The sequence below is a fragment of the Schistocerca americana genome, chromosome X (assembly GCF_021461395.2).
Source record: "Schistocerca americana isolate TAMUIC-IGC-003095 chromosome X, iqSchAmer2.1, whole genome shotgun sequence".
Lineage (NCBI taxonomy): Eukaryota > Metazoa > Arthropoda > Insecta > Orthoptera > Acrididae > Schistocerca > Schistocerca americana.
The window spans coordinates 256,428,222-256,443,433 of record NC_060130.1 but is presented as its reverse complement, the minus strand read 5'-3'; the positions used below and the strand labels follow the sequence as shown (position 1 = coordinate 256,443,433).

At 37.4% G+C, this 15,212-nt stretch overlaps 1 protein-coding gene across 2 annotated transcripts in view; it reads left to right on the top strand.

Annotated features, from left to right (window-relative positions):
- LOC124554814 (zinc transporter foi) overlaps positions 1 to 14,792 on the top strand; it is a 148,278-nt gene extending 133,486 nt beyond the window's left edge. For both annotated transcript variants that reach the window (XM_047128470.1, XM_047128471.1), the window contains exons 11-12: positions 9,565 to 9,752; positions 14,310 to 14,792. In XM_047128470.1, the coding sequence (XP_046984426.1) occupies positions 9,565 to 9,752; positions 14,310 to 14,456 (335 nt within the window). In that variant the 3' untranslated portion in view covers positions 14,457 to 14,792. The remainder of the gene's footprint in view (positions 1 to 9,564; positions 9,753 to 14,309) is intronic.
- The last annotated feature ends 420 nt before the right edge of the window (positions 14,793 to 15,212 follow it).

Sequence of the window (15,212 nt, the reverse complement as noted above, 5' to 3'; positions counted from 1 at the left end):
TTGAATATCGAGGACAGTGGAGCATATTTTTGTAGTAAAGATGGCAGTATTCTACATTTGCACAAGATCTTGAATTCATCTACATTCAGTCTTAAGAAATTAAAGTATTAAAAGTCATCGATTATATGATCACCTAGTGGCAGTAAACATTCATTTCTACAAGAGTTCCATGTCAAATACTGTATGCACTGTGTTTGGTAGCAGTTAAGCATCACACTCTTTCTTATAAGTCATAAGGTAATGTTATCCATTACTGAATCACTTGCATTGTATTTCAGTTTTTCTTACAGTAGCACTTGTCATTTGCAGATAGAAGTTTTTTTAATCACCTGCCATATTAAAGGACCCAGAATGGGAATCTGAGACTACCTCACTTTACAACATTCCAGTCCACAAATATGTCGTCTGTTTGTTGACAGTGGAAAACAGAGTTCTTTTTTTGTACTTCCTAGATATGAAATGAGCCATTGTTCAACTTTTTTTCCTAATTTTATAACGTTATAACTTGGGCAAAAGTGTAGTTGGATCCACACAAAAAGAAAAGAAGAAGAAAATGATGATAACTATTGCCCAGAACTTATAATTTAGCTCTGCAAGTGCCTCACATACGAAAGATTAAATTGCAATACTTGTTGCTGCTCCTTTCATGAAGCCTAACTGCAAATCTTACTACAAATTAAGCATTCTAAGATGTGTTACAATACTTGCACGTTGCCTTCTCAAAAAGGATACTGATGAAGGACACTGGCCTGTAATTGTATATAATCTCCTCCTCCATTAAAAAGTTGTTTTGCTAACTATTATTTTAATCTATCTGGAAACTAACTGCACCTGAGAAACGGATGATTGAGTACAGAACTGATGTATGGCCTACTGAACTACATAAATCTACTTCATATTTCATGAAGTCAAACCCATGTGAGTGATTTACTAATTAATTCAATTTCCTCCTTGCTTATTCTTATTAACTGCATATGACAGTGTCTCAGAACATCAGTTTTAAAAAGTTATGCGTACTTGCTTTTTAGCAATAAAATTTTGGTTTAACTTGCCATTTATTAGTTACCTGCAATACTCCAAAGAATCATTAATAGTATCATTCTCTCATAGAAGATATGTTTTATATCAGGCACTTACATTCTACTCTGAAATTCTTTACAACTGAGCAAATAGTTTTAATTCTGTTCTGTGAGTTTCCTGTTACCTTCTGTAATGCATTGTTTTAACCTCTCCAATGACACACTTTAATACGTTGCACTATTGTCTGTAGTGGACTTACGTAAGTGGACTGGACTCTCTTCCCTTCCCTTGCCCTTTATTCAGCCAGTGCCAGGGTCACAATGGTATGATACTTCTCCTGTTTTGAAGAGAACCAACTCCACGTATAGGATATTATTGTGATGGGATCACCGCTGCCAAAGGCTGGAACTTGAAGTGGGTGTCAGTTCAGACACAAATACATAGGACACACGAGTGAGGAACGTGAGGAGGCAGGCAGCATGAAATGAACTACAGTGAATGAAAACTTCAAAGCTTTAAACTGCAATAAAAAATAACTAGAGGCACCTCTGGAACAACCTGTTATGCTAAAATTTGACTTTTTCTTTAAAAGGACAAATGAGGAAAGAAAATGTTAACAGAATTAGGAGTAAGTTTACAGTCTGCAGTAAAATAATTTGTAAAGTCACATAGTGAAAGGCACATTGTTAACGACTTAATTTAAAATGCTACAAGAAGAATACATTGAAGTACAATTCTAAATGGAAGCAGTGTTTCCAATTTGGATCACAATGTGAAGTAATGTACAGGGGTTGGAACTTTAATAGTGGCAACTATTTATTTACAGCTCATACAAAATAGATATGTGTTTCAAGGTTTTACTGACCTTCAAAGTAGTCACCAGCATTGTGTAGAACCCGTTGCAAGTGATGTGTAAGTCGTAGGATACTCTTAGCAGTGCTAGTTGTGTTGACAGTTCGAGTGGCTCGGTCTGTTGCTCGACGAATTTGTAGCAGTTCTGAAGCGAATGCTGTGAAGTGTTTCTGAGGGCTTAAGTCAGCGGAGTGCAGGAGGTGGTATAGCACTCAGCAGCCCCATCAGTCAAACAAATCAGTAACAACTTGCACTGTACGTGCTTGAGCATTGTCCTGCAAAATGATGGTCAGGTCCTGCAGAAAGTGTCATCACTTCTCTCTCTATGCTGTTCATTTTTGGAACACAACCTATGGCCAGCTTAGAGACAGAAGTGATGTCATTTTCTGCAGGACCTGACCATCATTTTGCAGGACAATGCTCAAGCACTGACAGTGTAAGCTGTTACTGATTTGTTTGACTGATGGGGCTGCTATGTGCTGTACCACCTACTGCACTCCCCTGACTTAAGCCCTCTTGAATTCAACTTAATTTCTAAACTGAAGGAAGCACTTCACGGCATTCACTTCAAAACCGCTACAAATTTGTCGGGCAATAGACTGGCCGCTCAAACTGTCAACACTACTGGCACTGCTAAGAGTATCCTACGACTTACATACCACTGGCAACAGGTTATACAAAATGCTGATGACTACTTTGAAGGTCAGTAAAACTTTGAAACATGTATCTATTTTGTACAAGCTGTAAATAAATAGTTGCCACTATTAAAGTTCCAACCCTCGAATAATATTTGTGCGTGAAATTCATACGAGATAAAACACAAAATAACTTTTTTTCCAAGCATAGATCTCTTCTGCCTTTAGAGTTTCCTTAACTGATATCAAGCAGTAAGTAATCTAGCGACTGACATTAGGCATAATAAATTTGATAATTAATATAAATTACATCAGAGGTAAGGACAAAAATAAAAATTAAAAAATGTTAGAGCATGCCTTAAAAACTGGGATAAAACCTAGATGATAAACATTAATCTAGTTATGTCATACCATGAACAGCAGTAACATATGCTTACATTACTTAGAATAAGATCAGGTAACAAAATTGCTGTAGTGTCCAATGTAATTTCATGTGGCTGTTCTACAATAAGATATCAGTTCATAAGTAGTAAAGTCCAACCTTGAGAGCAGCGTATTTGAAGTTTCTCTAAACATCTATGGGCAAACCAAAAAACACAACATGTTGCTCCTTCCAATTCATAATTTGCATCTGAATGGACACACTTTCTCTTATGCAGTTCAAGCAAAGACCATGGTCAGATTGGTGCTTTTCACAGTGTCACAATACAAGAAATGAATGCCCCTCATTGTGCCACCAATGGCTCATTATTAAGCCTCGTATACATTGACATCATTGCCACAGTTGCTTTTATGGACACTTAATATGTAACATCCTTATACATAATGTAATATATTTCATTAACTGACACCACAAGACTTATACCTATGTATCTCCTCAGTGGTTATAGTTCATACCAGAGCTGTTTTGACTTTTATAGACTTTAGTTACACGTCAGGAATCTTCAGAATGCAAACATCACCAGTAGTATAACACAAAAGTATTAAGTTTTAAAGGCACATAATCCTACTGCTGCTGCTGCTAGTAGTCTGAAGACTAGTTTGATGCAACTCTCCAATAAATATTAATAGTATAAAAACAAACTTAACTTCTCAAGAAGGTTCAGAAAAAAATCTCCTAATACTTCCAATAAATGTGTAGTGTATGGAAAATTAAAGAGAAGGCTAACAGTTCGGAAAAAGAATTAGAAACTGCAAGAATTGGAGAACTTGTAGCTACCAAACACATCACTTAAAAATTGTAATCTCTGAGGATGAAAAAACTAAAAATTCCCCCATGAAATTGTCCCATTTTTAAATCTGTAGTATTGAATGACCAATACAATACTTCATTTTACTTAGTGAAACACATTACCACTGCATCAGAAGCATGATTACATAAGAACACTTTCACTGAAATTACACGCAAAACAAAACATACCATCAACCATTCAATAATAAATTAAATTAGTAATTTCACTGCCAGGGTGTCATTAATACTGGGATGGTTCATTTAAAAAGGGCACAACGATTTCCTACCCCATCCTTTCACAACTGAGCTAGTGCTCCATCTCTAATGACCACACTGTCAGCTGGACGTTAAATTCTACTCTTTCTTCTTTTCTATATTTGGATAATGGATGTAACTGTAGACTCCACACAGCACTAGGGGAGATAATAGTGTAAAAGTCACCCAAAGGCCACAGCTTTTATCTTCTGCAAAAGGAATCTGTTGCCTGGGCAGCTGAAGAGTAATTTCAATAACAGAACTGTGAATTTGTTAATAACTTGTGTTCAAAGAAATGGGCAACTACCCTTTTGTGTATTACGTTTTCAATTTTGTTACATAATACAACAGTGATCATAACCATGCAAATCGTTATGCATCATAGATTTTAATTAGTCAGGCAGTTTTCTTTTTATTAATTTCCAGTGTTCTCTTAAAAACATGTTCTACAAGAAAAATATATTGCTGGTGTTCAGTTTACCTACCATACACAATATATAATCTGGTAATGTCTAATATATGTAATGTCCTATTTCATTGAACTGATATATATGCACCTTCTGTTGCTTTCATGACACTATTCTAATTTAATTCTTATATCACTTTTAGCTTACTTTTCATTCCTTCATTTTATGCCATTAAGGATCAATGATTGCCTTTTTTATAGAAGTAAGAATGGTAATGTTGTTATTGGTATTGTTAAATTTGGGTGAGAAAGATTTACTTATGTGGTGGTATGTGGAAGCTTGAGTGTATAAATGACATGTCCACTGAGATAATAACTGAAGAAGAAACTACTCATATGGTCCACACCATGTAAGCAATAACTTGCTGCAGATTATTCTTCATGAGGAACATCCGCAACTGAGCATTATAATAGATATAGAAAGCACCACTTCAGAAGTAAGATATGTTTTTATTTTTCAATGCTTAGACCATGACCGGTTTCGGGCTATTACATGCCCATCATCAGTTGTGATATTGAAAATATACAAGAGACCAAAGCTAATAATATTTTTTACTCACAATAGTACACATGAGAAAAAAAAACAAAAAAACAAGTAGCATGTAACATTTTTAGAAAACAGCAGTCGGGCTAGGTGCAGTAAGTCATAAGTCAGTGCCAAAGCAACTCCAGACAACATGACAGATGACGCCTGAGTAAAGAAGTATGGAAAGAACACTAGGACATTTACATTTTGTGCTGTGACCTTGAGTGCCACAACGGAGAGTATAGGACACAGTGTACCACCAGCAAGTGCAGAGCGTGGAGAAGCGTACATGGAGGAGGAAGTAAACTGGTAAACCAGATTGGCAAAAGTACTGCCATCTGTTCATGGGCCCTTCTGAAAAACGTCTCTTTTTTTTGAAGCACTATCCCACCTCATTTCTTCCTTCTTCTGGTTTCTGTTTATTGTACATTACACAGGTATTCTTCTTAACAGGGCCAGTCTTTTTGTCATTGCTTTGATGGCCCTTAATTTGAGTCACCTAGTAAACAGCATATGACTATTTCCTGTAGAAATTTGCTTATTTTTAGTTTTTTAGCCAGTGGCCATGGTGCGTTGTTGTGCATCATTATCTGATTCCTCACTAAATTCAAATTTACCTGTCATTCATGATGTAAAATTAAATTGTGTCACATCTTAACTTACATAAGCATTGTTGAGTCACCAGCTTTTAGTTAGCTGTTTTATTACATTGCTGTATTGCTCCTATTTTCAGTGTCCCTTTATTGTTATTGCTACTAGCTATTAAATTGTATGGTATTTTAACAGTGAGCACTGCACGGTTTAACTGCTTTCTGTTTTGATAAGTAGCAAGGTGATTTTTAACAGGAGTGATATGTGTGTATGTTCTTGTACCTCATGACTATGGTACTGCCCCTGTTTCAGTATGTTCCTTTACCACTCATTATGTACTCTTAACACTTGTCATGCAGCTTTTTTGTAATTATTTCCTTTTGCATGTAAATCAAACTTTGAACTGCTGGGCTAGTTGATCCCACATTATTCTTCCCATCAACAGATGGCAGTACTTTTGCCAATCTGCTTTACCAAAGTTTACTTCCGCCTTCATGTATGCTACTCTGTGCTTTGTGCTCAGTGGTAGTACACTGCATCCCATACTCTCCACCATGGCATACAGGGTCACAGCACAAAATGTAAGTATCCCGGTGTTCTTGCACCTAGCCCAACCACTGTTTTCTAAAAATGTTATATAGTACTTCTTTTTTGTTTTCTCATGTGTACTACTGTGTGTAAAAATTAGTAGTACTAGTAGCTTTGCTGTCTTGTTTAGCTAGCCACTGTGGTCGAGCAGTTCTAGGTGCTTCAGTCTGGAACCGCGCAACCACTACGGTCACAGGTTCGAATCCTGCCTCAGGCATGGATGTGTGTGATGTCCTTAGGTTAGTTAGGTTTAAGTAGTTCCAAGTTCTACGTGACTGATGACCTCAGATGTTAAGTCCCATAGTGCTCAGACCCATTTGAACCATTTGTCTTGTTTATTTCCAGACTCTTACCTGATGATAGACATGTAATAGTCTGAAACCAGTTGTGATCTAAGCATTTAATAATAATAATAATAATAATAATAATAATAATAATGACATCATACTCACCAACACAACTAATCAAAATATCCATACCCAATACAACAAATATACAGAAGAAAACAGGAGAAAAAATTGAAAAATACATCCAACTGGCTGAGGAAGTCAAGGACATGCGGCATCAGGATAAAGTTGACATTATACCGATTATACTATCAACTACAGGGGTCATACCACACAATATCCACCAGTACATCAACACAATACAGCTGCATCCAAACTTATATATACAACTACAGAAATCTGCAATTATTGATACTTGTTCAATTACCTGAAAGTTCCTAAATGCAATGCAACATATACCGTACAGTTAAAAGGAAGTGACGCTTGATCAAGGTCTGTGTCACTTTCAATTTTTGACCAGACATAACGTCTGAGAAAAGAAAGAACAATAATAATAATAATAACTCTTAGTTTTGTCTACTACAGATGTTTCTTCATTGTGTCTTAATCTCTGGTACAATTATCCCATTCTCTTGCATTCTTTTGCCTTGCATTATCCACGACGACTGTCTGACACTATTGGAAATGTGTTTTATGTACCTTAATGAAAAGCAGCTTTCACGAAATGTGGTTAATTTTTATGATTGGTTTTTGAAGGAGCTTGATTCAAATTCCCATTCAGCTATTTTATTTTGGTTTTCTTAAATTGAGTAAGGTGAACATCATCGTAGTGCCTTTAATTAGGTCAATACAAATTTAGTTTCCCACCCTTATATTCTGTTTGTAATGACCTCATCATCAATTACATAGTAAACATTTATCTGCTTCTGTGAATATATTGTAGAGCTGTGCTGGACACTGTCTGCCACTGATTATCCTTCAAGAGTTGAATGAATGGATATATTAAAAGTGGTTAGTGACTCTAAAGGTCTTGAACTCTGTATCCTCATTTACTTCTTTCTTTATATTCCCCAAGATTAAGAGTAGTGCCTCATGGTGCGATAACCCATTAGCAATCGAACTACACTGAAGATACTAGCTAATGAGACATAATTGAATGTTTAATATATTAATGTACTCTTGCTTTCTTGCATTCTTGTTGGGAAAGTTGCTGTTGAAACTAAATGAAAAAAGAAAATAATGTATGTCACTATTCTACATGCACTGCCTAAAAAGTTATTGAGGTGGCCAGGTGGTATTATTCTTCTAAGTAGAAGGTAACACAGTGTCAAGTATGTTGAGGAAAACTAATACTTAAAAACTGATTATATTCAAATCTTCATTGTCAGGTAATAAAACATTACTGCAAGGCTTTCTAACACAATTTTACTAAAAATTTTGGGATCTTAATCTGTGTTAAAGATGTTACATGCAGCATAAACAGCAATTTCCCCATGCACAAAGGAAACCTGTGAAGAAGATTTGAGTACGCAGAAGGATCTCTACATGCATCTGGCAACAACTCATCTCCCCCCCCCCCCCCCCCCCTCTCTCTCTCTCTCTCTCTCTCTCTCTCTCTCTCTCTCTCTCTCTCTCTCTCTCTCTCTCTCTCTCTCTCTCTACTTTGAAGGCGGTGCTCTGTGGACTTTCCCATGCTGCCCCCTAATGTGATAGAATACCTGTTATGATGTGAAGTTTTCTTTTCTTGTAACCACTGGGTGAACTACTTGAACCATAAAAACATCATGCTAGTAAAGATGCATGTTGATCAAACTAACATTAATATCTAACTGTCCTACCTGTCACAGAAGTAAGCTAAACTCCAGTTCCAGTCACTGAATTCTGGAAAGCTCTGCCATTCAGTAGCATTACACTGAAAAACTCATCAAAATGCATGTTGCCCCCAAGATTCTCAAAAGTTATCTTTGTCCCATTCTTACCCAGACTATTACCAATCTCACTCACTGTCACAACATGACTGTCTTTGAAACTTCATGGCAGATTAAAACTGTGTGCCAGACCAGGACTCGAGCTTGAGGACATTTGCCTTTCACGGGCAAATGCTCTACTGACTGAGCTACCCAAGCACATCTCACGATCTGTCCTCACAGCATTACTCCCACCAGTACCTCCTCTTATACCTTTCAAACTTCACAGAAGTTCTCCTGCAAAACTTGCAAGACTAACACTCCTGGAAGGAAGGATATTGCTGAGAAATGGCTGTGGTTAAGCCATGTCTCTGCAATATTGAATTCTGTAGCATTTTGGTTGGTAAGATATCCATTCTAGGAGTAGAGCGAGATAGCTAGTTATAGGTCTGGTGACATTAGTGAAAGCTTAAAGCTTAATATTGGACATGCAGAGAGACTGTTTGACAGGACTTGACAGGATAGGTTTTAATTTAACTTCCATAATAAAAAAGATTTCCATATAATTTTGTTATTCTGTGGCTATGTATGTTGAAATCACAAGGCACATTGAAGAGATTGCAATTCCTAATATTATTGGGTAAACTAGCGGTTCTTGATTAACAGCTCCTTGAAACATTGTAATTTATTGAAGATACATGGTTTTTATGTGAAGAAAAATTAGGTACAGATTAAAAAAGTCTCCAAAATCTGTCTGTATGCTATTTCACCAATAAGTTGCCATTCATTTTTGTACAGGTTTATTACAGCTCATAGAAAAGAAAGTCTCAGTTGAATATGCTAATGCACAATCTACATAGTTAATCCATTTTATGTTACATTATCAGTCAGCCACATATATCTGTAAACTTCTTTCATTCATTTTATGCCATTATTTTTCTCCTCAAACCTATTTTTAAAAATAAGTTTTAGCGTGTGTGTGCGTGCGTGCGCAGAAGAGATCGTAATCGGGGAAGTTCATTTCTAGTTACTGACTGTTTAGAGCGTTACTAACCACTTAGAGTTTCAATATTTATTTTTGGAATATCTGTTAGTGTGTAAACCATATAGCTACAGAACATCTCTGTATTAGACACTTATTTTCATTCATGTTAATAATTGCAACAATTTTTGTTTGGTGTTTCGTTCACTGTTTGATATTTGCAGGTGATTTTGCTGTGCTGCTGAAAGCAGGGATGAGTCCAAAGCAAGCAGTATTTTACAATTTATTGTCATCTATCCTCTGTCTGTTCGGGATGGTGATTGGATTGGTATTAGGCCAGAATTCGTCAGCCACCTCATGGGTGTTTGCACTAGCAGGAGGACTTTTTTTGTACATAGGCCTTGTTGACATGGTAGGTTGCATCATAAAATAAATTTGTGAAGTGCTCACTTCCTAATTTTATCAGTTTTCAGAAGACGTATGTATCTGAATCAGATCACCTACCATAAGTTGTGAGGTACACTATTAATCCATGTGCTCAGTAACTTGTGGCTTTCTTAATGTTGCATGGTAATAATTTGAACTTGATATTTTGATTTCTTTTAAAGTAAAATTTGCCTATAGGGTCGCTGTTGTCAAATAGATTGCATTGATACTAGACTGTGTGTCATGTAAAACACATTTTTGTGATTTTATAGCAAACTACGAATTGTACTAACCAGTAAATATTAAAGTGACACACAGATTCATTACAATGATTTTAGTTAAGCAACTATAGAATATTTGCAGTTTGTTTGATTTTCCTTACCTGAAAAGACACTTCTTTGTTACTGACTATGTCCTGAGGTTTGTGGTTTTTGAAGATACATTTTTGTGAACTAAAATGAATGGCAGATTAGAAATAATGCCATGGTCAGTGTGCTGTGAAATTCTGGCTTAACTGAGGGGCAGAGGTAGTGTAAATTGTTTGAAGCATATTAACAAAAATAGAAACTACAGTACTTAGTTATCTTGTTAACAGGTTTTCTCTTAAATGATTGTCATTGGAAAGTAATGGGCTAGTGTCATCAAAGATGACAGCATGCTGGTGAATAACTTTGGAACAGATATTACAATCTGTTGTTTAGATTTACAGGATATTTGACTTTTTATAGTGATCCAAGGCAACAGAAGAAATGTAGTGTGTAAGTTGAGTTGTCAGAAAGGGAGAGAACAGTTTGCACCGGATATGCCGTATTAGATTATCAGTCCTATCTGTACTGCAATTAAAAAACATTGTAGCTGACAACTTATCTAGTGTACAAATAATATAACTGATTTACATAAAGAAATATGAAGAATGCCTCGTGATTGTAAATATGTGCTAGAAAGTGGATGAGTGGGCTGGGACAAGGGATGAGAGATACATGTAGACATGGTTGAAAAGATTAGTAGAATATTAGGGATGGAGGAGGAGATTTTTCTGCTGTACCTTCATTGCACTACCAATACTGGATTCTATTCTATAAATGATCTCTGTTATTCAGTAAGATTTTGTAATTATGTTCATGTTCCATGAATCATGTATGTGATGTCTTGCTATGATGTACAGTGTGTCAACAAGTTTACAAAGCTGACATGTTTAGAATTTTCATTGTATATGTGCCCACCTGCTGATCATTTGTGATTCACATCATACATCACTTGTGTTTAAACTAATTGACTGAAATTTCATGCCCATGTACTCTCACTCGCTCTTATTGTCTACCAAACCATTTAATTCAGTATGGAAGTGGTCAAAACGTTCATTGCTCCAAAATTCATCACTTCGTGTGATATTTACATCACGAAAAGTGGAAGTCGTGTTTGTGGGCAACTACATTGCCATGAAGAAAGATGCTATTTAATCTTGTGTAATCCTCTATTTGCTTATTTTTTCTTAAGTTAGTTCAGGAACTTTCATACCATTTGCCAGTTATTTCTTTCTCCTTTTCAGTTTCAGTCTTTCCAGCAGATGAAATCTGTTTTGCATCATTTGGGGCTTGATTATATTTTAATGAAGTCATGGACCCCTGTCTCATCCTCAGTAACAAATTGCTGCCCAGAATCAGTTGGATTCTTTTTAATATAGTGCAACAATGAGTGAGGCTGCAGAAAAAAAAACAGTATAATCAACATTTTTGTCCACATAGTCCATGTTTTTCCTACTACGAAACTATGTAACATGAGAAGAGGAACACAGTCAGGAAGAATGGATACAGTCATTACTAGATATGATGTGGTTTTGATCCAAGACTGCAGTGGCAAGCAGCTGAGCAGCCAAAGGAAGAACCATGTGCCACCTTGCTCCTACGTGAAGAAGAACTCGCCACATTTTAGAGAATGACAATATCAATGAGTACTTTTCCTGCCCCTCCCCTCCCCCAAATAAAAACACAATTGCTCCTCAACACAGTCAAAGGCAACCTCAAGAAAAGTGAGGCATTGAGCTGGTAAATTACCACAGATATTTTGTACTGACAGCCACTTTTCAAAGAGTTATTGTGTGTCAGTATTTTCAAACCTTTATTCATTCATGTCTATGAACATTCAAAATCGCGAATCTAATTACATGAACATGATGCTGTTTTTGTGTGATTAAATTAAATAATTTTTCTTTAAGAGGAATACAATCACTTTCCAGGAACAAAAGTGTGTGTTTTGTTCATGAACTGTGGGTTGCTTGCAGTGGGAGCTTCTGTAAACCACCCTACTGAAAGGGAATGTCAATTGAGGACGTACTTGACATTTTACCTGTGAGGCTGCTTCAGTCAGAGTTTACACTTAATTCATACCAGCTACTGAACGATGATATTGCTGTTGCATATTCAGTGTACCCTGTGCATGCTCTATGAGTGGTGTTTCTCATGAATAGTCATGCAACAGGAGAATTTCTTCTCATGGTTCTTCACCTCTATTTTGAACTCATAAGAGGGTGCCTATTGACCATGCAGCTCATTGCAATTCCTGTGGGGGAAGTTCTCAGCTTGTAACAACTACAAATTAATTCTCTATCCCCATAGCAACACTGCATACCACATATTACCAGATGTCAGTACTAATTTAGGAATTTGTATTTTCTGCATCTGCAATCGCGTAAATGTTGTACAGTGCTGTGTGTTCCATTCTAATGATTATGGCGTTTCAAATTTTTATATGTAAGCAGATATTAGGTGTTTTTTCCAGCTCTGCTAAGGAGAATAATTATCTTGAATTTAGCATGTTTTATTGGTATTAGTGTTGCAAGATAACTACCTCACTTTTATGAAATACACTTTAAAACAAAAGAAAAATGACACACCACAAAGGAATTATCAAAATGTGATGGAAATCAGATGTGATGTACATATACAGACAAACAAGTGATTACAATTTCAGAAAAATTGGGTGATTTATTCAAGAGAAAGAGCTTCACAAATTGAGCAAGCCAGTAATGTCTTGGTCCACCTGTCACCATTATGCAAGGAGCAAAAACTCTTGCCGTATGTCAGCAGGCATTAAATTGTTGAAATATATGGGCAACAAAACGGGGCATAGAATATTGTAGACGTACCATGATACTGTGAGGATGCTACAGATGATGACCAAAGGCGTCCTGCTATGAAATGAATTGAAATGGCACCCCAGACCATCACTCCTAGTTGGTAGGCAATAGTCAGGTTGGTATCCTACTACAGTCCGGGGCATCACCAGACAAATCTTTACTGGTTGTTGGGGCCCAGTTCAAAGTGGAACTCATTACTGAAGACAGTTCTACTCCAGTCACGGAGATTCTAGGCCGAAGACAGTGGTAGGACACCAGTCTGACTGTCGCATGCCGTAAGGTCCAACAATCAGGATTGATGTTCTGGGGTGCCATTTCTTTTCATAGCAGGACCCCTTTAGTTGTCATCTGTGGCACCAGCACAGCACAGTGGTATGTAGATGATACCCTACACCCAATATTATTGCCATTCACAGCAGGCCATCCTGAGCTCACATTTCAGCAAGATAATGCCCGCCCACACACAGCGAGAGTTTCTACTACTTTTCTTGATGTTTGCCTACCTTGGCAAGCAAGGTCACTGGAACTGCCCTCAATTGAGAACATTTGGAGCATTATAGGCAGGGCGCTGCAACCAGCTCACAGTTCTAATGATCTGATGTGCCAATTGAACAGAATTTGGCACGATATACCTCAGGAGGACATCAAACAGCTCTATCAATCAATGCCAAGCTGAATAACTGCTTGCATAAGGGCTAGAGGTGGACCAACACATTGTTGACTTGCTCAATTGCTGAAGCCCTTTATCTTAAATAAATTATGCATTTTTTTCTGATATCATAATCATTTGATGTGTGCACAACATCTACTGTTTTCTGTCCCATTCGGATACTTCCTTCTTCGTGCCTTTTTTCTCCTTCTCTCTCTCTCTCTCTCTCTCTCTCTCTCTCTCTCTCTCTCTCTCTCTCTCTCTCGTGCGCTCTCGCTCTCTCTCTCTCTCTCTCTCTCTCTCTCTCTCTCTCTCTCACACACACACACACACACACACACACACACTTAAGTGCTGGTGCTGTGCTGAGTCTATGGTAAGGTACAGAGTTGACTCTTGCATATATGAGAGACTTATACAGTGTTCCTAGAATTCACAGATATGTGTACAGTGTTCCTAGAAGTCACAGATATGTGTACAGTGTTCCTAGAATTCGCAGATATGTGTGGCGACGTGCAAGGATAAGTGATGAACACCACCGATGTCAAGTTTTTCAACAACTACTTAATGATAGTTTCTGTTTTGTGTATGATTTAACCATCCTTAGCAACTCTGACACTTAAGCTTTTGCAGTGTCATTGTATTTAAATAGTCAAAGTGATTACACTGTTGACTGATTAAACGAGAATATTCTTTCAGATTACTTGTAGCTTTCCTGTTGAGACACTTAATTATTTACGTATTAACTAATGTTTCAGATTCCAGAGCTTACTAGCGGCCACTCGAAGGAGGGCGGCTCGTTGTGCCAGTGCCTCCTGCAGTTCCTCGGCCTGCTGGTTGGTGTTGGAATCATGCTCTTAATTGCTCTTTATGAGCATGATATTAAGACTGTCTTCAAAACTTAACGAAAATATTTTAATATTTCATGGCAGCTGCTACTGAAGTCCCATATTTTAAAATTTGTTGTTCTCTGTCAGTGATAGTAGTTGATTTTTAAGATGTCTATTAATTTGAGTATAAAAATGTGTGGCAGCATATTGTCTGATCCATTCTGTGTGTGCTCAACAAAAATCATAATTTAATGAAACTGCCCTCTCAGCTTATGTATTTCTCTTTAATGGAAAAAAATGAAATGTCGTGTGGCTAGGGCCTCCCGTCGGGTAGACCGTTCGCCTGGTGCAGGTCTTTCGATTTGACGCCACTTCGGCGACCTGCGCGTCGATGGGGATGAAATGATGATGATTAGGACAACACAACACCCAGTCCCTGAGCAGAGAAAATTTCCGACCCAGCCGGGAATCGAACCCGGGCCCTTAGGATTGACAGTCTGTCACACTGACCACTCAGCTACCGGGGCGGACTTTCTCTTTAATCATTGCTTTCTTTATTAGCATTTATTGATATGAAGGTTTGCAATATGTTAAGTAGGGCATTACATATCTCTAAGATAATTTTTCTACTTTTCATTCAGTTTCCATTATTTGTTGAATGTAAGTTCACCATGCTAGGTCCCCCCCCCCCCCCCCCCCCCCCCCCCCCCCCCCCCCCAATTTCGAATGACACTTTGTCAGGTAAAATTCATGGAATTGCACAAGGTTCTTGATGGCGAGACATCAACTTCCAAGACTCTCGCCATAATAACTAGGTTTGCAAATATTTAA